Here is a 20468-nt window from a genome sequence, read left to right as displayed (position 1 = left end):
AAGATCCCTGAGGCTTCGCAGCCCCGCAGCTCTCAGGAGGGCTCCTCGAACCGCTTTCCCATCATGCCCAGCTCCTGGGCCTCGCACTTTTCCGCCACACTCGCGGGGGGCCGCCGGGAGAGCTGCAGGTCGCCCACGAGGGTGGCCACCGCTCCGCCCCTGTGGGCCGCTCAGCCGCGGAGAAGGGGCCATCTCGGGCGCACAGCCCTCGTGAGAGGCCCAGCTGCCATCACGGCCACTGCGGAGCCCGAGGGCCCCCGGGCCCACTGTGAGGGTGTGCCCGAGGCAGGGAAATCTGGTCTTCAGAAGAAATGAGTTTGAGACCGGGCTGGGAGCAATTCTTATCAGATTTCCAAGGTAGCCGTTTTCACCCAGAGCTAAGTGAGCAATCTCTGTGAGTGGCCTAATTCCATTTACATGAAACTCCCACAGAGTCGTGACAAGTGCCCTGGTGGCCGAGGGCAGAAGAGGCTGTTCGAGTCTCTCGCTTGGTTTTGGTCTTTGAAAACTGATGCATTTTCAGGTTTGGGCAACAGCCATGCCGCTGCCTGGCTGCCCGGCCCCCGGGTCGGTTCCAAAGCCACTTTTGAGTGTTCTGAGTGTGGAAGGGGTGGGGCGGGGCTCTCATCTGGTTTAGCTGGTAAAATGGGCCTGGAAGCGGAACATCCTTGGAGGCCCAGCTGCTCCTGCCAGGCCGGGTCGAGGGGGTCAGTGCGGAGCAGCGGGCGGCCCGGGCCGAGGAGGCCGCTGCTGCCAGCACCAGCCTCCCTCCGCGGTCCAGATGGGCCAGACCTCGAGGGAGGAACAGTAGCCTGCTAATGCCACAGTGTGGGGACTGATGGCCCCGCCCCTGGCCTGCTCAGGGAGGCGGCCCGGTCCCTAGGCCTTTCTGAGGTGACTTTTCTTGGTCGCCCTGATGGGTATGGGCCTTTCTCTCCCCTCCAGTGCCCAGGGGACTTGAAAAGGTTACCCCGCTGCCCCCCACACAGGGGCCGCCAGTCACCACATGCCCGCCTGAGCCCTCAGGACAGTTCTGAACGTGGGGCCGGCGAATGTGGGGTCTAGCCCCCCCACGCCCCTGACTGGCTGAGGCCCTAGCCCCTGGAACTCCAGCCGCTGTAAGGAGGTGGCCCGTCCCTTCCTGCAGGAGGAGACACCGAGCAGGGCCCTTCCCGGGGCTCCTTTAGCAGAGGGCAGCCAGACAAGCCGCCTCCTCCACGCAGGCCACACGGCCGCCTGCCCCCTGCAAACTCACAGCGCAGACACCGGCGCCTTCCTCGGACTGCACCCTCCCCGAACGCTGGCTGGTCACATGCTCACCCTCAGCGTCTTCCTCACATCGGCGCCTTCGCCTCTGAAAGCACGATCAGACCTTTGGGATACTTAAACAGAGATCAGAGAACGTTACAGAGAAAAACACTGGCTCTTGCTTCTTTCACCGATCAGTGTGTTGAGAGTCGTCTGCTCTTGACCGCCTTCCTCACTCTGTGATCCTTGGTTTTCTGAATCACCTTCCCCACCCCCACTGCTCCTGGGGCGTTGAGCTCCCGCTGGCCGAACCCGTGGCCTCTGCAGGGCCCTCCTCGTCAGTGTCAGCACCGCGCCTGCGCTGTGGACTGTGCTGTGGACGGCCTGCCCAGCTCCACCTGCCCAGCTCCACCTGCCCAGCTCCACCTTGTTCCCGCCTCTCCTGCCACCTCGCTTCTCGGCTACCTCGTCACCCTCTAAGCCCCCCTCATCTTACCCCTCCGTGCGCGGTGACGGGGTGACAGTCTCGTCCACCCCCAGGGCCATGCCTTGTGCGTCTCTGTCTCCGGTTTGACCTGCCCTCTCTTTATCGCTCTGGCCGCTGCTTGCAGGCCCTCGGACTGTCCGGCTTTCGTCCTCACTGCGCCCAGCCTCTGGCCCCCGTGCCCCGCCATCGCCAGCTTCTTCCCCTTCATGTCCAGCCCTCATTCTGCCTCCGGGTCAAGTCCAGGCCCCCTCGGGCCACCCCCACCATGCAGCCCTGCCATCCTCTTGATTCTTTATTTTCCAAACATGCAGATGCTTTTTTTTGCCTCACCCCTTTACCGTTTCAACCCTCTCGTGTAAAGCGTTTCCTGCCCCTTGCCATGTTTGGGGATTGATCTTGCGTTTGTGGACAGCTTCCCTTACGGGGCCGTGGGCTCTTGGAGGGCAGGCCAGGCTCTGGCCACAGCAGGGCGGGGACCCCACGGAGGAAGCCACCCAGCCCTGACTGAGCACCCCAGCTGCTGCTCGGGGAGTTGTGGGACTTGGACGATCACCTTTGCTTTTTGTGCCTTAAGCATCTCCAAAAGGGATAAAAACCCCTCCGAGGCCTGCAGGAGGATTTAAGGGGCTGCACCCAGCGTGTGATACCATCTGTCACACGCCCTTACTGGTGTCTCTTCCCTCTCTGCACTGACCCACAGCAGCATCTCAAAACGGTTTGAGGATGCATAAGTGACAAAGAAACGAATGGCCCTGGTTGGGAGGCACATTTATTCTGTCACCTTTTACGTAACGATGCCAGCGGCTTGTAAGTGTAGACAGCGCTCTGCAGACTGAGCGAGGGGAGAGGGAACCCCGAGGACTCTCTCTCGCCTTGTTTGGGAGGGGTCTCAGTCGAGCTCTTTTCTTAGGCAGGGTTTACAGTGGGGAACACCTCTGGCAGCAGTGCTGGGCGTCAGAGGTGTGCGAGGGCTGTGCGCCCACGCAGAAAAGGGCACGGCGTCAGGGACCTGGCTCCCAGCTCCCGGACGTGCCCCGTCCTATGAACCCCTCGTTCTACACAGTCAGTGTCCGCCCTGTGCCAAGCCTTGCAGTGGGACCAGGGCAGGCAGCGTCGGGGTGGGGAGGGCGATGCAACCCACGATCAAAGAGGCAGTTGCAGTAGTGTGGGCTAAAGCCATGACGGGATACAAACGGGCGCTCAGGGGCGCACAGGGCGGGCACCATGATGCCCCAAGGAAGGCGCGTGTAAGAAAAAGAGATGGGAGGAGAGTGGTCCAGGAGCAGGTTAAGGGAAGGGCGTGCAAAGGCACAAAAGCAAGAAGGAGCCACGAGAACTCAGCACAGCTGAAGCGGGAGGGGTGCGGGTGGGGAGAAGGGAGAGGTGATCCCAGCACGTGACAGAAAACCTGGGAAACCTCACTTTACCAGGAGGCAGAATTGTCCCAAGGGCAGGGGTAGCTGCTGAATGATTTCAGGCAAGAGAGGGACATGACCAGATTTGTATTGAAGAAAGCGTGCACCGCTGGGGGCGTGGGGCAGGGAGGCGTGACTAGGGGGACGGCCAGCGGGTAGGAGACGGCACTGTGGCGGGAGGGCAGCAGAGGCCTCTGGGCATCCTGCTGTGCTCGGCCCAGACCCTGGGGCAGTGGCCCCCGGGTCAGTGACATCCATAGGATGCATAATGATGTAATAATTAAGCCAGGCTCTTGTATGTCACATCTCCGTTTTTCAGGTGAATAAATTGAGATTCAGAGAGGCTAAGAAACTTATCTGAAATCACCCAACTAGTGAGTGGCAGAGCTGGGGTTCAAGGCAGGCTGCTGGGCAGGTAACCCTAGACCCCCTCGCATTTCATAGATAATTATGCTTTTTTCCTTTAAATAACATTCACACGTTTTGAGAAGCACTATTTTAGACCAGAGTCGTCTTTGCTGTGGGAGGAGTGTGTGTTCTTGTGTGTAGGTTACTTGTGGCCTCACCTGCTGTAACAGGTGAGAGACTCTGACATTTCTAGGCTTGCTCAGCTCCTCCCTGGGATAAGAAGCCTCTCGCCTTCCCTTCTGCCTTGTCCTCCAACACCTGGAGCCCAGAGCACAGGTAGGTGGGATGCTGCAAATGAGTGCTGCCCCCCTGCACCCTGGCCTGGCCCCCAGCTGGCCATGCAGCTATCATAGCAGAGCCCGCCCCAGACCTCCAGAATGGTGGACCCCCAGTGGCACTGGGCTCCAGATACTCAGCAGGTGCCAGGCCTGGGACCAGGGCCCCGTCTCTGAGGGCTTGGCTTGCTGTGCTGGAAGGTGGTCCTGGCTGGCGGCCATTCTTGAGCCCCTACTTAGAGCAGTTGCCAGGCAGTTGCTGAGTCCCAGCTTGCCCACCCCCACCTCCCCCGGCAGGGCTGAGCGATCTCACGCCTGTGCCATGCAGGGGAGTGGGTGCTGGTGGGGTCGGTCAGGGCTGGCCCCCAGATCGAGGTGCACACCTGGGGCCAGGGTGGCACACGGGGCTCCTGCCCCATCAGGCCAGGCCCCAGCGTGTTCGGGTGGCTCTCAGAGCCACATCCTAACCACCCAGAGCAGCCTGAGGCATCATCTGGGGTCAGGCCTGTGCGTGCACCACTGCCCCCCAAAAGAGGAAGGAGACCAGGGCACAGCCACCGGAGCTCCTCCGGCTGCCACCCTCCCACAGAGCGCCGTCCTCCCCGAGAACAGTCCTCGGCCCAGGGCTGGCCTTGGTGAAGAGCAGAACAGCGGAGCCCAGAGCCCCCGGCCGAGGGCTGCAGGGCTGCAGTTAGTAATCAAAGGCTCACTCCTGCCCCTGCCACGTCCCAGGTCCTGTGGAAGGAAGACGTTGGGGGCCCCCTGCTGGTCCCTCCTGGGAACTGACCTGGGCGGAGGACCTGTGGATCCTGGTGAGAGGGGCCTTCGCTGGCCCCAGATAAGAGCATTGTCACCCATCAGCCCTATCCCCAGCCAGCCCAGTTCTCCCTCCCATGGTGCGGCCAGGTTTGTGGCATCTGGCTGCTGGCCACTTGGCTTTCCCAGGCCTTTCTGCTACATGCTGCATGGGGACCCGGTCCCGTCTGCCCTGAGCCCCTTCTAGCCACAGAGAGCTTGACCACCAGGCCCCCTTCCTGCTTTCTCACGCTCACAGCTTCGTGGGTTCCCTCTGCCCCTCGCTTTCCCACCTGCTGGTGTAGGAGGGGTTTTCAGGGCAGGCTGTGGGGACGTGGCCCCTGCAGTATCCTAGAACACGAATGAGCGGCACTTAGGCACTCGGGCGTCTTGCTGCACCAGCTCCCAGTTTGGTGATGTGGACGTTTTTCTGGGGTGAATGTTCACTATCAGCAAACCATCTTGGAGAGGATCCCCCGGGCCTCCCTCTCATCTCCTGTCCCTCGTGTCACGAGGGAGGGGCTGAGATACTCAGCGCGGGAGCCCCCCACAGGCACCAAGGAACTTGTCCAGGATCAGTTTCTGCGTCCAGAGCTTGAGCAGACTTCCTCTCAGGGTTAGTAAGAGCGTCCATCTCTGTCTCTCACCAGCCCCAGGGGACTTATGGCACTGTACCCGGGGGTCCAGGGAGCACAGTAGTGGAGTCACTGGAGAAGCAGCTTGACTGGGGTCTGTTGTCACTGCCTGGGGCTCTGAACGTTGGCCCCATCCCTCTCCTCCTGCCCTTGCCCTTGCTTAAGACCTTGAGAGGGGCGGCAGGAGAGCCCCTGCAGGGCTGGGACAGGAACGCCGCTCCGCCTGGGGAGGCTGCCCAGGCATTCCGCTTCTTTGACCCAGGGGTGGGAGTGCAGGGTTGGGGGGGGGCAAGCAGAAGCCCCTAGAGCCCAGCCCTGCTACTCTGCCCTGCCCAGTGTTCCCTAACCTGCAGCCCAACTGTAGGGCCATGCTGCCCCCTGCTGGCCACACTGCCAAAACGCAGCCCAGGGTCTTCACCCAACCTGCCCCTGGGGCCGGAGACGGGCTCCAGGAAAGAGACCGTGTGCCCCCTGCCCACGATGATTCTTGGACTGCATGCGGAGATGAGTCTAGAACTGCCTGGCACACAGTAATGTTTGTTGTGTGAACAGATGAATCAATGAATCAATGAATCAATGAATGTCTGCATCTGAAGCATTTAGGTGATAAAGGTGTGGAAAGGGTGAGGAAGGGGGGCGTAGGTAGCAGGGGTGAAAAATCACAGGGCACCCTAGGGAGACCCCAGCCTGGCCATGTGGCATGGAAGCCAGGGAGAGAGGAAAGCACTTCTCGTGTCTCGAGGTGGACAGTGGGGCAGGCACGGGGTCGGCCCTTAAAACATGTGCTGTTCCGTCAGTCTTCACAGCCACCCTGTGAAGCAGGTGCTGTTATTCCCGTGCTACCTTTGAGAAAACAGACTCAGAAAGGTCCATGACCCATTCAGGGTCCTACAGCAAGGACATGCAGAGCCAGGATGCAGACCTCATCTTAGGAGGTTTGGTGGTCGAGCTCACGTGCTGGAACTCAGGGAGTCACGTGCTCAAGGACAGATTGGGGGCGGGTAGGGTGCCCGCTTAAAAAGCTGTTGCGACTCCCGGTGGCGAATGAAGAAGTTCCTCATTCCCCACGCTGGGCTCCCTGCAGGGTACACAGGCCAGCGGAGGCCTGAGCCCGCAGCCCTGCACCCAGGCCGTGTCCTGCCCCTCCATGGGCCTGTCCAACGCAGTCCCCGCAGGGGAGGAGCTGGCAGTGCAGGACTTAGAGAGAGGGCTTCTGGGAGAGACGTGCCCTGGGGACAGCTTGGCGGACCAGCCCCGTTCTGCCAAGGCAGGCCCAGCCTGGGGAGCAGGCTTCACCCGCTCACATTCTCTCTCTCCCCCTCACTGGCTGCTTTTCTTTCCAAGAGCTTGGCGGGGTGACAGGCCAACCCCACAGCAATGCCCACACCTCCAGGAAGGGGAAGTTCATGCTGGGCTTCCAGCCGCCGCCAGGCCTGCCTGACCTCTCCTGCCTCCGTGGGAGCACAGGTTTGACGTGCAGCCCGGGGTTCAGATCAAAGGCGGGAGAGCCTCCCTCAGCCGGGAAAGGCTTTCCCCACGTAAGGCACCCTGGCCGCGGTGGCACCGGGACCTGCCAGAGGCCCCTTCCCAGAGGCCTCAGCTCTGGTGCACTGTGTGATCCACTTGTCCTCCCACAGGAGCCCCAGGCAGGGGGAGCGGCATGTGGGCCCCAGACTGGGGGTGTTGCTGACCTCAGGCCTGCGTGGTCCAGCTTCCCGCGTTCCTAACCAACTCCTCAGTCCTGGCACACCCCCTGCACCCCGCTGTCGCTGCCCCTCCCCCAGGTCCTTGGTGTGCTTTTGTCTCTTCTGTAAAGTCGTAGCTTTCATACTGATCACACTCAAATGAAGCTAAACCAGAGTGAACTTCCCAGAGGTTGACTGTCTGGGGTTCGAACACCCCAAAAGCACCTTTGCTTTATCCCGAGATGCGTGATTTCACGTTCGCTGTCTGTGAGTCCCCTCCTTGTCCTCAGAAACTCGTCTCCCTGGGGGGCAGCCCAGCTCGGGGCACAGGTCTGCTCTTACCTTCCACACACTCCAGGGAGGCACATTGTTTCCTCACAGGTGGGGGTGCCCCCGAATGATCTGGGGGGCTGGTCACCCAACAGACATCTTTACCGAACACCTCGGGGTCAGGCAGGGTGCCGAGCCTTGGGGCTGCAGCGGGGGGTCAGCCCCATCTCGCGGGGGCGGTGGCGCACGAGCTGACCCAGCAGAAGCAGAGTTCGCAGACTGATTAGCAGATGAGGGGCGCGCTCAGGGGGGAGATCAACCGGGGGAACAAAGAGCGGCCGGTGGGGGGAGGGCATCTCCAGTCGGAGGCGAGGGCGAAGAGAGCCAGCCAGCAGGGAGCCTGGGGACCGATGGGCAGCGGCCCCTGACCTGGCGCTGCCCCCCGCAGGCTCGTGGAGGAGTTCATGCTCCTGGCCAACATGGCGGTGGCCCACAAGATCTACCGCGCCTTCCCCGAGCGGGCCCTGCTGCGCCGGCACCCCCCACCCCAGACCAAGATGCTCAGTGACCTGGAGGAATTCTGCGACCAGATGGGGCTGCCCATGGACTTCAGCTCTGCCGGGGCCCTCAATGTGAGTGCAGGGAGCTGGGGTAGGGGCAGGGAGAGGCCCTGTCTGGGGGAGAGGAGGGACGTGGGCGGTGTAGCAGCCCCTGTGTCCCACCAAAGTCCCTTCCCCATTAGCCAGGACTCCTAGCACAGAGAGAGGGGAGGCCCTGCGGAGAAGGCCCCCGAGTCACCAGGGCCCCAGCTGTGGGCAGAGGACCTGTGGCCAGGGCTGGGCTGGGGCCCAGAGGCTTTCAGTAGGGCCTGGGGTCAGTGGAAGCCAGAGAATGTTTTTTATGGTAAGTGGTGTCAAGAGTCCCCTGCCTGGAACTAAGCCTCGTGGGGCTCAGGAATCCGTGGTCTCAGCTCTGATCTGCCAGGACGGAGACCGTCCTACCTGTGCTCCAATCCTGGGGTGGGCGGAGAGGTGCCGTAGCAAGACAGTTAGAGACCAGTCTGCCCAGGCCAACCTGCTAGATGTGGAAGGACAGGCCTCAGAGCTGAGGGCCCGAGTCAGGCCCAATGCGAGACATAGTCTGGGGCTGATGGCCCCCCTGCACCCCACCCGTGGCCATCCGGGCAGGCCTGAGCCCCTCAGCTGACCCTTCCCCCCAGAGCCAGGTCTCAGATGCTCAGCGGGTGACAGGGCCCCATAGCCTCTCCCCAAGCCTGACTGCACATCATGTGGCTTTGCTTCTAGAAAAGCCTGACCAAACTCTTTGGCAATGACAAGTATTCACTGGCCCGGAAGGAGGTGCTCACCAACATGTGCTCCCGGCCCATGCAGGTGAGGATGCCCACCCCCACCCCGGGGGAACTCAGGGGAGAGGTAGGAGGACACCCCACACAACGCCGAGGGCAGATGGGCCCCAGGCCCCTGAGCCCAGTCTGCTGCCTCCTGCCCGGACCTGCCCGCCTCACCTGCCCCAGATGGCTCGTCTGCTTGTTAGAGGGTCCGGGTTGAGCCACCACAGGGCATGCACAAGGCTTCGGTGCCCTGTCCCCACGGACCAGACTAGCTTGGGCAAGGGAATTGGGCGGGGGGGGAGGCAGGGACTGGTCAGCAACTCGTGGCCGGATGGGGACACTGGAGGGGAGAGTGTCTCCTGTAGCAGCCTGCCCTGGGGAGCCCTCCGCAGCTTGTGGGTGCCAGGTACAGACATCTTCCTCTAGCCAGGAAGGGGAGTCAGGCCATGGCTTGTGTCTGCAGGCAGCACGATGGGCTGGCAGCCTCTCTGCCGTCTGAGGCTGACCTTCAACCCCTGCAGGCCCGAGCACCTTGGGAAGGAGCCAACCCCATGGACTATCAGGCCAGATGCTGATGGGGCTAGCTCTGGGCTGCAGCCTGGCCAGTGGGTAGAGGGACAGTGACAAACCATTTTTCAGGAGTTCGGTCACTCATCAGATTCATCCTGTTCATAAGAACCAGACAGCCTCATCTGGCCACCGCTGGTTTATTCTGTCACCTGTAGCTGTGTCAGGGACAGAGCCATCAGGGCCCGTTTCGGTATGGCTGCCTATACCTTGTCCCGGGCACCAGTGTCTGCCCCATGCTAAGCACCTTAAAGCACCCCACATGGGGGGCGCGGGTTGCCTGTGGCCACCGGGCTTGACACCACACTGCCCCCCAATTGCCCCTGGGTCCCAAGAACTGCCTCCTGGCTGTGCCATGCGGGGCCACTGGGGCCCCCATTGCCTGTCCCTAGGAGCCATCCACCCCCAAGTCACACCAGCCCTGCAGCTCCAGGGCAAGGGGCCCTCACCTGAGTCACCTAGAGCCTGAAAACGACCGGACTTCTGGCCTCGCCTGCCGCTGACCCGCAGGCTAGCCTTTGCCTTGGGATCTGATGGCAGGGTGTGACCAGAGTCTAGTGCCCATGCTCTCTCAGCCCTAGGAGCTGGGGCACGGACAGGGGAGCAGGCAGGGGGAGCGGCAGTGAGCATGGAAGTTTAAGTGAGCTGCCGAAACAGGACACCAGGGCTGTCCCGGGGATGGCTGGTCATGGGAAAGCCACAGTCTCCACCCATCCCACCCTGCCCAGAGACACCTTCGCCAGCCAGAAAGGGAGCCAGGGCCCTCTGTCCTCCTCACCCCAGCTTGTCTGTGGAACTGGGCCACCACCAAGAACAAAGCCCGAACGTGGCTCAGGATGGAGGCAGCTCCCACCTCCCCCAGTGACTTGCCCCGGACATAACCCAGGGCCCAGCAGGAGCTGGGAGGGAAGCAGAGTTGGGGAGCCGAGCAGGTCACCACCAGCTGCTCCCTGGATTCCAGTCCTCCAGACACAGTAACCGGAGCCGGCTGGCCGTTTGGCCACGTGCAGGGAAGGCTGTGAGGTTTTGAGACGTGAGCAAGCAGCCAGGGAGCGAGCGCGTGAACTCCCAGGCTGCGGCTCTCAGGGCTCCCCACGGGGAACCTGTTCACTTGCTCCCAGGCAGCAGCATGTCCTGGATTCCCAGCCCTGAGAGGTCGGGGACACAGGGCAAGCAGCGTCAGGGCCTGAGGCCAAGGCCCCCAGGACAGCAGGAGTGCTCCGGCCTGGGGCTGTTCGCTGGCCCCCTGGAGCAGCTCGGTGCCCGTCCTTGTGCCCCAGTCACAACTCCCGCCCTGCGGAAGGAACTTTTGGTCAGACCTCTGCATCTTGGCCCCAGGACAAGTTGTCAGGGACAGGAAAGGCTGAGACTGGCAGGCTGGCAGTCCGTTGCCTCTCTTGGCTGGCACGAGGTGGAGTATTGGGGGCACAGAGGTGCCAGGTGCAAGTGTGGCTTTCAGCAGGGCAGAGGTCAGGGACCGAGGGCATGAGGTCAGCCACAACCAAGGCCGGGCCAGGGCCGGAGAGGAAGAACCCACTGCCTGTTTTGCTCTGGGTGGCGGGTGCCTCGGGCCTTCTCTCTGCTCCATTCTGGCCACGTGGAAGTGGTGGACTTTGAGCCCTCGCAGAGTCCAGCAGCTTCTTCAGCTTCTGCTTGTGCCTCCGCAGGACGAACTCTACAGCCCCGGTCCAGCAGGGCCGCGAGCTTCTTTCTTTCCTCCCGAGCTTCTTTCTTTCCTCCCGTCCCAGAGTGGCTGCCCCAGGGGAGGGGCAGGGAGATGGCAGACCAGACACAACCCCTCCCCCACCCTTGTCCCTGACAGGGACAACAGCGACAGACTGCAGGGCGGATAAGCTCCTCCCCAGTGCCCTCAGGCCAGGTGGTCTGTCCCCTCTGCCCAGGGCTGAGGGAGGAGGCCCTCCTGCATCTCGTGGGCTCCCAGTGCCCACCCCTTCCTCGGCAGGGGCAGGTGGGGCACTCGCAGGGGTGTCTGGCCTGTCGTCAGTGCTGCCAGGGTGAGGGGGTCTGGATGACCCAGACCAGGGCCTGCCTTTGCCTTCAGCAGGAGAGGAACGTGGGCACCCTGTGGCTTCAGCCAGCTTCACGGCGGTCCCACGGGTCCCCTGGCCTCCTCAGGCCTCCTCGGCTTTGCTCAGGTGGCTGCGGCCTGGCAAATCAGCCTGCGCCGAGACTGCCCCGCACGAGGAAGAGTCTCAGCCTGGCAGAGCAAACCCCGCCCCAGCCCGGCCTGGCCAGGCTCCGAAAGCCCACGTTGCCCTCGCCTCCCCACCCCCCCACCCCAGATGGCGCAGTACTTCTGCTCCGGGGCCCTGCAGGACCAGGAGCAGTTCCGACACTACGCGCTCAACGTGCCGCTCTACACGCACTTCACCTCTCCCATCCGCCGCTTCGCCGACATCATGGTGCACCGGCTCCTGGCCGCCGCGCTCGGTAAGGCGCCCAGCTAGGGGCTGCCCGCCCAGAGTGGGTGCCCAGCCGCCAGGGTCACACTGCTGTGGCTGTGGAGGCCCCCAGGGGTGGGCAGCCCACGCAGCAGGGAGCCCGGGCCCGAATCTCTCCCACGGCGCCAGGGGAAGCTGCATTAGGGCTCACTGCAAGCCCAGGCGGAGGCTGGGGCGTCAGGACGCTGACCGTGGCCGGCCCGCCGCTCTCGGCCCTGGCGCCCGGCAGCAGGAGACCTTGGCTGGCTCTGCACCTTGCCTGGGCCAGGGCACCGTGCCGCCCACCATCCAGCACCCGCCAGCGGCCCCCCACCGTTCTCCTCCCAGGATATAGGGAGCCGCCAGGCGTAGAGCCGGACGCCTTGCAGAAGCAGGCTGACCACTGCAATGACCGGCGCATGGCGTCCAAGCGCGTGCAGGAGCTCAGCACCGGCCTCTTCTTCGCCGTCCTGGTCAAGGTGAGGCCACCGCCCACCTCTGCCCTGCCCTGCCCCGCCCCTCCGCCCCGCCTCCTCTCCTGAGCACCTGCTCACAAAGAGCCTTCAGCGGCAGGGGTGGGCCCCGGGGATGCCCCCTCCCATGGCCACGCCTTGGCTGGAGCCCTGCCCTTCAGGAGAGTGGTCCCCTGGAGTCGGAAGCCATGGTGCTGGGCGTCCTGAACCAAGCCTTCGACGTGCTGGTGCTGCGCTACGGGGTGCAGAAGCGCATCTACTGTAACGTGAGTGCGCCGCTGGGCCCCCCAGACACCGGGCTGCATCCGCTTAGCGCTCCACTGTCACCTGCCTGCTCTGCTCCTGCTGCGGTCTCCTTCGCATTTCTCTAGCGTCTAGCGGGCAGGAGCTTAGGCCGAGGACTCTGCTGTCCCTGTCCTCACTGGAGGACCCAGGCTATGGGGGTGGCAATGCACTGCGCCCCTCGCTCAGGTGTGGGCCGTCCTGGGACACGGTGGCAGAGAGTGTGGAGCCCCAGACCTTGCTCCCCTCTCCACCCAGCACCAGGCCCACCCAACGGGCCCTGCCAAGACACCGAACTGTGCCTGCCTGGGATGGGGGATGCAGGCCGAGGGTCAGGCTCAGGCCTCTTCTCCAAGGACCCAGGTGGCCGGAGAACAGGCCCCTCCCTAACTGGTACAGGATAGCAGGGTACGCAGGCTCTGCGTGACTTGTTTATGGGAACACGGGAGGAGGAAAGACCAGAAAGAATGGTCCATGGCCACTCTGGAAATGATGTCCCCTAGAGAAGAGGTGGAGACCAGGCTTTGCCTCGGGTCCTGCCCCTGGTGGCTGTTTATTCCAGGGTTTTTTTGGAGATACTTGGTGCCTGTCTAAGGCTACCTGAGGGACCTGTTTCAGCTGACCTTGTGGTTAGCAGGTCACCACCTGGCCCCCAACCCTGGCTGTGAATTTCCCAATGTCTAAAGCACTTTGGGGAGTGCAGAGCCCAGCACATGGCGTGGAATAAACACGACATTCACAAAGCGGAGTAGAGCAGAAGAGACAGAACGCAGCCCGCTGCCATCAGGCAGGGCTCTCATCCTGTAGTTTTGAAGTTCATTGAGCAGGAAGAAAGTTCAGGTCTAGGTCATCTCTGCAGACAGCCCAGCCGACAGTCTCTGCTAACAGACCCAGCGCCAGCAGGGGGCGGCAGCCCTCCAGCCTCAGCCTCCTGAGCTACCAACGGCCCACCACCTCCTCCTAGTGACACACAGAGCCAAGGGCCTGGTGCTGCCGCAGCCAAAGATGGCCTGGCAGGGCTGGGGGTAGTCCCCCCCGAAAGTCAAGCGGCCAGCTGCTGGACCCGGCGGCAGGGCAGGTGGCGCTCCCTAGAGGCCAGTCACAGGTGGGCCAAGGCAGGGGGCTGCTTCCAAGCATTAGGGTCTTACAGGCTTGAAGTCAGGAGGCAGCAGCCAGAACCCAGAGCCTGAGACCCTGGTGTGTGCGCCCCCAGGCCCTGCCACTGCGGTCCCACCGCTTCCAGAAGGTGGGCAAGAAGCCAGAGCTCATGCTCGTCTGGGAGCCAGAGACCCTGGAGCAGGAGCCGGTGCAGCAGGTCAGAAGCAGGGCTGGGGCAGCTCTCCCAGAGCACCACTGCGTCCCCGTCCATCTCGGCGAGCCCGCCTCCTGCCTCCTGGGGTACCCTCTGCATGCTGTCCCCCGTCCCCGGTCACTCAGGCCCCCTGGTGGGCCGGCATCAGCTCACCCACACCGCCTCCTATGGGCCTTTCTGGCACCAGTTTCCCTCCCTTGGGGACGCCTGCTGTGGGGAGTAGCTGGGGGCTCTGCCTGTTTCTCTAAAGCAGGGTTCTTAGATTTGGGGGTCCTTTTGGGAATATGATAAAAGCTATGGACCTTCTTCCCAAGAAATTCTGTATAACAGTGTTTACCTACCACATGCTCAAAGGCCGGCCCCGACCCAGCTGTCCCCGTGACACTGAGTGCTGGCCCCAGACTGGCCACCAAGATCCCATGGCCTCAGTACTTGAGTGGGCTTGGCTTGCAGACAGAGCGAGTGGTCCCGGGGCCCCAGCTGGGCAGACGGTGGCAGAGCTGGCCCCTGTTCCTCCTGTCTCCTGGGCGGCCCCTCGAGAATTACCCATGTCACCGTGCTGGGCTCTGCTCTGTCACAGGTCATCACCATCTTCAGCCTGGTGGAGGTGGTGCTGCGGGCAGAAACTGCAGCCCTCAAGTACAGTGCCATCCTGAAGCATCCGGGCACCGAGGGCCTCCTGGGCCCACAAGACAGAGAGGGGCATGACCACGAGGATGAGCAGGAGGACTGAGGCCACCAGCCCAGCCCCACCCCTCCACCTGCCCCACCCGCTGGCTTTTAGGAATAGGACCTTTGGACACCAAAGGGGATTTTTAATTTGGTTTTTAACAACTCAGGGTTTTGTTTTTATTTTTTCATTCTACTTTATTTTTGCAGCTCAGTTTTTAAATGAACTGGAGGGGAAGAGAGTGGGTCTGGATGGGAGGCTGAGGCCTGGCCAGCGCTTACCTGAGCAGAGTAGTTCCCGGTCCTCCTGGGAGGCCAGCCCCGCTTCTGCCAGGCCACCCACTGCCTTCCCCTCGCCAGGAAAGGGGGTTTTCAGCAAATCAGTGTCATGGAATAAAATCAAGTGTGAAGTGCAGTCTGGTGTGCAAGGCACACTGGGAGGAATGGTGTGCAGGAGCATGCTGGGGCTGAGGGTGTGCAGAGGCATGCTGGGAGGGCGGTGTGCAGGGCATGCTGGGAGGTGGGGGTGGCAGCCTACCGCTGGGGCTGCTGACCAGCGAGGGACCTGACTCAGGCTCCACCCCTTACAGCTGAGCTGGGGTCACCACCCTCTGGAACCTTCCCATCAGTTTCAGGATGATTCACAGAGCTGGCCATGTGGCAGATTGATGCCAGTGCCTCGTTCTTGCTGATTAGAAATGTAATTAGTATGCAAGACAGCAAGCTTACCCATCACCCTGCCGCTTACGGCTGCTGTGTCCATCCCTGCCCCCACCATTTCCCTTCTTCCCACCAGCCCCACTTGGCCTCCAGAGAGGGGTCGTGGGTCCTGTAACACCCCCTCCCCTGTTTCTAGGCCAGAGCTCCGAGTGGCCCTGTTCACTTCCTTTGGTTCAAGCCAGTGCCTCGGCCCCGTCAATCCCAGTCCTGCACCCTGACAGCCTCCAGGGAGCATGGGGACAGAGGGAGGCCAGGGGCGAGAAGGGCCCTCACGCTGGCCTTCCTGACCAGGGAGGGGAAAATGAGCTCCTGGTGGCCCAGCCTGGCCTAGTCACCTGTCCGGCATCCACTGATCCCACCCTCCTCAGGGACACTGGGACAGATAGGTGGGCCATGGCATCGTGCTCTCTCCCGCTGGCCTGACCTCAGCCTGCACTGCTACGCCACCAACCTGGGGGGCCTCAGGTCGGCTTCCCCAGGAGCTGCTGGAAGCTAGAGTGGAAACCATGCAAACCATGGCCCAGCCCCCCACGCCGTTCTCTAGGGTGTTGTTATCACAGCTCATTTGACCCGGCTGTGGCGAGTTTCCTTCAAAGAAAGACTCGGTGCAGCACATGGTGAGAGGGCCTCGCGGGGCCGGGGGCCGGGGGACGTGACCGGGCTTGGCTGCTTTTGTCTGCCATCAGCAGGTCGCGGTTGCTTGTCCGCCCAGCACTGGCCTGGGTGCCAGAGGGGAGCAAAGGACACCTCCTCGTACCTGCCCCCAGTCCCTGCCTCCTCTGACACCTCTGTCAGCCTTTAGTCTGTGCACCCCGCGCCTGCCAAGATGTCCCAGGGGTCCCCATCCCCTTTCTGCCACTGTCCTAAGAGCCTTCTCCTAGAGCCGAGTACCTGGAAGGGAAGAGAGGTGAGCATCTGATGGCTTGGCGTTTGGATGAAGTGGTTTCCGGGGGCCTCCCTGGCCTGGGTAGCTGGCCGGTGAGAGCACAGGGGTGTGACATCCCAGCCCTGTCCCTGTCCCCTCAACTGCTCCACTCTCTGGGGAGGAGTGGCTCTCTTCTGTGGTGCTGTCCCACAGGGCCTGTGGCTGGGGCTCCCTCTTGCACAGTGTGGATCCAGACCAGCCATCCCTCCTACTGCCCACCGCCCCCACCCCAGCCTCCACAGAGGAGTGTAGCCAGCTTGGTCAGCAGGGCGGAGCTTTGTGGCCTGGACTTGCTTGGGAGGCAGTGCTGGCCTCACCCTGATGCCACCTAGAGCCACGGGGGCCACAGCAGCCCCACTCACCCCACTGGAGTGGACACTGCATCCAGAAAGGAGGCAGGTCTCTGGCCCAGGAGACACAGCCGGGACCGGGGCTCGGGCACCTGCCCTCCGCCACACGCCGCGCCTCCTGTGGGCCCCGCGCTCCTCACGCGCTGCAGCTGCGTCCTCCGTCTTCACCCACGCATCCTGCAGCGTTGACTCCATCCACATGCAGGGCGTGGGTGGGACACACGTCCATGGGTCCAGTAAGAAAGACAGCCCCTCTGTGCCCCACGCAAAGGGCACTGTTGGCAAGAGGTGAGGAGACACAAAACCTCAGGGAGGAAGCGGCCCAGAGCGCTGCATGCCGGTGCGGGCCACAGGGCCACAGCCAGGCAACAAAGCAAGGCTGTCTTTTCCTCAGGTGGCCGCTCCAGATCACCAGGGGCGAGGGAGACGTAGACGCAGACAATGTCACCACACAGTGAGGTTCTAGCAAAGGTCAGAGGCCGGGCTGTGTTCCCAGCCATGAAGGGATGGTACCCAGAAGACGCAGGCCCCACAGGAGCAAAGGACCTGAGGCTTGAAGGTACTTGACGCGAGCCGTGAGGGTCCAAGGCCCCTAGGACCAGAGTGCCGAGAGGACACGCAAGGTGATGCTGGGAAAGTGGGAACAGTGCGTCACCTCGGAACTATGCCGGGCCGAGTGTGCGCTCTGTCCTGTGGGCAGTGCAGAGCCACTGAAGGCTTTTCATCCGGGCCTTGACACCATATGACCTCTGTTCTTTCAACCCAGTGAGTGCCTAGATGTAGCAGGGCCCTCGGAGCTGATGGCCAGGAGGGCGGTGTCACATTTCCAGTGTGGCAGATGGCGGTGATGGCATGAACGATGAAGGAGGGGCGGGAGGCCACGTGTGGGCAGAGGCCCATGGGGACAGCCCGGTGGCTATTCGCAGGCACAGGCCCTGCAGGAGGCAGAGCACTGGGGTGGAATGAGCTGCAAGGAGAGCCTCGGGAGCTGAGGCAGGCTCACCTCCGCCTTTCAGATGACAGGGCTTTCTTTACAGGACCCGAGCAGAGGAGGGGCGCAGGGCCGTGCCCCCGAGCTGCGTGCTGAGAACAGGCCTCAGCGCTGCACGTGGAGGCTGAGGCCAAGACCCGGGCAGGGCTGGAGGGGAGGAGCAGTGGGGGTGGTAAGAAGTTGGGGGGCAACAGTGAAGGTAAAGCTGGCAGCATCTGCCGAAGCAGCAGGTGTGGAAGTGACAGGGTGGCAGGCGGGGTCACCCTGTGCTCTGGTGTGTGGAAAGCCTGTGAGGGCTCAGGAGGGAACATCCTGTCAGGAATGAGGAAGAGCCCAGGGAGGGTGCAGGGCTTCAGGAACATTCCCATCTCTCCATTGCAAAGGGGGAAAAAAAAACAGTTTAAAGTGGCATGAGGAGGGAGGGAGTCCATTGGGAAGCCCCCCTTGGTTGTGTATGAACTTCCAAGGGAAGGTGGAAAAGCCCACCTTAGGGAGGCAGGGTGCCACCCCGCCTCCAGGTCCCCTGCGTGCGGCCATCGAGTAGCTGCATGGCCCCTGTGCCCCTTCTCTCCTGGTGTAGAGCGCTTCCTCCACCGTGACCCGGAAACATGAGTTTCTCTATATCTTGCAACCTCCCCGCCTGGGAAGAGACTGACACCGTGTCCCATTTCTAGTGAGGGGCGGCCCAGGGGAGATGGGGCAGTGTCCACCGCCGGCCCCATCAGAGATGACACGTTACGGGATGGTAGCTCCTGAGGACCCGCACAGTTGGAAGGGACGGGCAAGTCCCAGAAAGAGATGGGGCCACTGGGGAGACCGCGGCAGATGCCCCCTGCCGCTGCTCTGACCACAGAGCCGTGATGGGCCACGAGGCAGGAAGCTGGAGGCCAGGTAGGAGGGGCGGCGGAAATGCGGGTGAGATGAAGGCCCGAGAGAAGGAGCAAATCCAAGATGTCCGCACAGACCTGGCACAGCCGGGTGCTCAAGTCACAGACGAGGACGGGCCCCTGGCAGAGGAAGCAGGAAGAAGAGCCTGGGGGAGTGGATACCAGAAGGGCAGAGGCGGGGGAGGGGCAGGAGGCAGCAAAGGCGAGAGGTTGGACTCCCACGGACGAGGGAGCCTCAAATGCTGCTGGGAGTTCAGAGCATGGGGCTGGGGGCGGGATTTGGAGCGCGCCGATGACGCAGCACATGAGGAAGCAGCAGCCTCGTGACACCGAGATACAGAGCAACCCAGGTGTCCATCTGCAGGTGCACAGATAGAGAAGATGCAGCACGTGTGTGGAGTGGAATGTTATTCAGCCTTTAAAAAGGACATCCACCATTTATGACAACATGGATGAACTGGGGGGCGTTATGCTCTGTGAACTAAGCCAAGCACAGAAAGACATTGCATGTTCTCACGTATATGTGGACTCTAAAAGCACAGAGTAGAATGGTGGTTTCCGGGGGTCCGGGAGGAGGGGAAGAATTGGGAGATGTAGGCCAGAGGGTACGGAGTTTCAGTGAATGAGTAAGTTCTGGAGGCCTCGAGTACAGCATGGTGATGTAGTTAATACTGTGTCGTAGCCTTGAAATTTGCTAAGAGCATAGATCCTAAGTGTTCTCACCACACAAAGGCCATGATGACCGTGAGGTGATGGGTATGTTGATTAGCTTGATTGTGGGATCATTTCACAGTGTGTATACAAGTATCAAAACATCGAGTTATATGCCTTAAATATATACAGCTCGCATTTGTCAATGATACCTCAGTGGAGCTGCTCGCTTAATTAGAAATGGACTCCCTGTCCCCTCCCTTGAATTTGGACGGACTCTGTGGCCGCTGACAGGCAGCCCTGTGCAGTCAGTGTGCTGATTTCTAGGCCTGGAGAAACTGGCAGCCTCCTCCGGTCTCCTGGAACACAGCCGCCATGCTGGGAGGAAGCTGACAACCTGGAGATGCCCACGCGGAGGGAAGCCGATCTGCCAGCCATGTGCGACAGCCATCGTGGGAGTGGACCCCCAGCACAGGCACCCCAGCTGAGGCCTCAGAGAGCAGGCACAGCTGTCCCCTGCAAGCCCTGCCCAAATTACTGATTCGTGACCAAATAAAGGATCTTTGTTGTTTAAGGTCGTTTGGGGTGGTTCACTACACAATAGACAACAAGAACAGAATCTCAGTACGAAATACATGCACAGATACAGCTTAAAGTGAAAAATGAACGAGGATATGATTTCAAAACTGCTAAATATCAAAATAAAAAGGGGGAGTGATTGCCCCTGAGATGGGAGGAGGCAGGGAGGGAGAAGGGCCTGGCCGCTTTTGTTGTCATAACGAAGCTTATGGGTCTGTTTGATACTTTAAACTACGTTTATGTATAACTTGGATAAAAATTAACTCAAAAAATTTTCCTTAGCAGAAACGGATCTACAGTTAAAAGTCTTCTTGTACACTCAGCACTGGGTGCATCAAGCTTCATTATTTCAGTAAATAAGATAAAATTTCCGCTGACAAGCGACCTGATTTTTCCACTTAGTTAAAATGCTGCCTAAGATCTCCGACTTAAAGACTCAGGTAGTCAGTCTTGGCGGTGACAAGTCCTGGTTGCCGCAGTGGAGCCCCTAGGGACTGTGTTTATTCTGTGTCTGAGCCAAGACCAGGGGAGTCCAGGGTGAGGGGCTAGCCCTGGGCAGCTTAAAGTGAAAAATGAACCCACCAGGAGCCAGTCTGCTAGGCCAGGAAGGGCAGTCTGCAGTTAAGGCTGCTGGCCCACCCAGGGGGCTCTGCAGAAAGGATGCGCCTCAGGCCCTTGCTAGGCAAGGACCCACAGAGGCCACCTTCAAAGGTCAAATCACAGGTTTCAGGGTTAATTGGAGTTGGGAGGGTTTCAGAGTAGATTAAACATTTGAGCCCTCGTGAGTGGGAGGGTGATTGATGCCTTTCACAATAAAGTTTCTGGAGATGGGGGAGGGTGCGTAAAATAAATTTAAATTTGCACATAATGGAGTTAGGTTATGAATTTAGAACCTTTTCTTAAAATAATTTCTCTGAATTTTGTCTTTTTATGGGTTTTCGTGGTTGCATTTTGTTTTTTTTTAATATACAGAATGCATTGGAGAGGAAGAAACTACTCTCGAGGTTCTTTTGTCTGGTCTAATCATCAAATAGAAACCAGACGGATCAGCA

At 61.1% G+C, this 20468-nt stretch overlaps 2 protein-coding genes and 1 long non-coding RNA gene across 6 annotated transcripts in view; all 3 read left to right on the top strand.

Annotated features, from left to right (window-relative positions):
• The window catches only part of DIS3L2 (DIS3 like 3'-5' exoribonuclease 2), a 272704-nt gene extending 253293 nt beyond the window's left edge, over window positions 1-19411 (top strand). For 2 of the 4 annotated variants that reach the window (XM_039855704.1, XM_039855707.1), the window contains 7 exons: window positions 7667-7850; window positions 8523-8609; window positions 11440-11587; window positions 11926-12056; window positions 12212-12316; window positions 13546-13730; window positions 19165-19411. In XM_039855704.1, the coding sequence (XP_039711638.1) occupies window positions 7667-7850; window positions 8523-8609; window positions 11440-11587; window positions 11926-12056; window positions 12212-12316; window positions 13546-13730; window positions 19165-19378 (1054 nt within the window). In that variant the 3' untranslated portion in view covers window positions 19379-19411. Of the gene's footprint in view, window positions 1-7666; window positions 7851-8522; window positions 8610-11439; window positions 11588-11925; window positions 12057-12211; window positions 12317-13482; window positions 13504-13545; window positions 13731-14224; window positions 14729-19164 lie in introns of those variants that run through there. The other 2 variants (XM_039855705.1, XM_039855706.1) reach the window with 2 other exon arrangements.
• Window positions 1831-7490, top strand: LOC120597049 (uncharacterized). Its single transcript, XM_039855714.1, has 2 exons — window positions 1831-3565; window positions 3752-7490. Exon 2 carries the CDS (start codon window positions 3844-3846, stop codon window positions 4834-4836), a length of 993 nt encoding a protein of 330 aa, XP_039711648.1. The 5' UTR covers window positions 1831-3565; window positions 3752-3843; the 3' UTR covers window positions 4837-7490.
• On the top strand, window positions 14814-17695 carry LOC120597051 (uncharacterized). The gene is made up of 2 exons (XR_005651313.1): window positions 14814-16596; window positions 16703-17695. It is a non-coding gene; the product is annotated as an uncharacterized LOC120597051 (long non-coding RNA).
• Window positions 19412-20468: the final 1057 nt, after the last annotated feature.

Source organism: Pteropus medius, unplaced genomic scaffold (genome assembly GCF_902729225.1).
Source record: "Pteropus medius unplaced genomic scaffold, Ma_sr-lr_union100, whole genome shotgun sequence".
Taxonomy (NCBI): domain Eukaryota; kingdom Metazoa; phylum Chordata; class Mammalia; order Chiroptera; family Pteropodidae; genus Pteropus; species Pteropus medius.
Note: the sequence above shows the minus strand (reverse complement) of the source record. Positions and strands in the feature narration are given on the sequence as shown.

Coding starts and splice junctions, on each gene's coding strand:
- LOC120597049 (XM_039855714.1), top strand. CDS start 3,844: ATGCTGCAAATGAGTGCTGCCCCCCTGCACCCTGGCCTGGCCCCCAGC.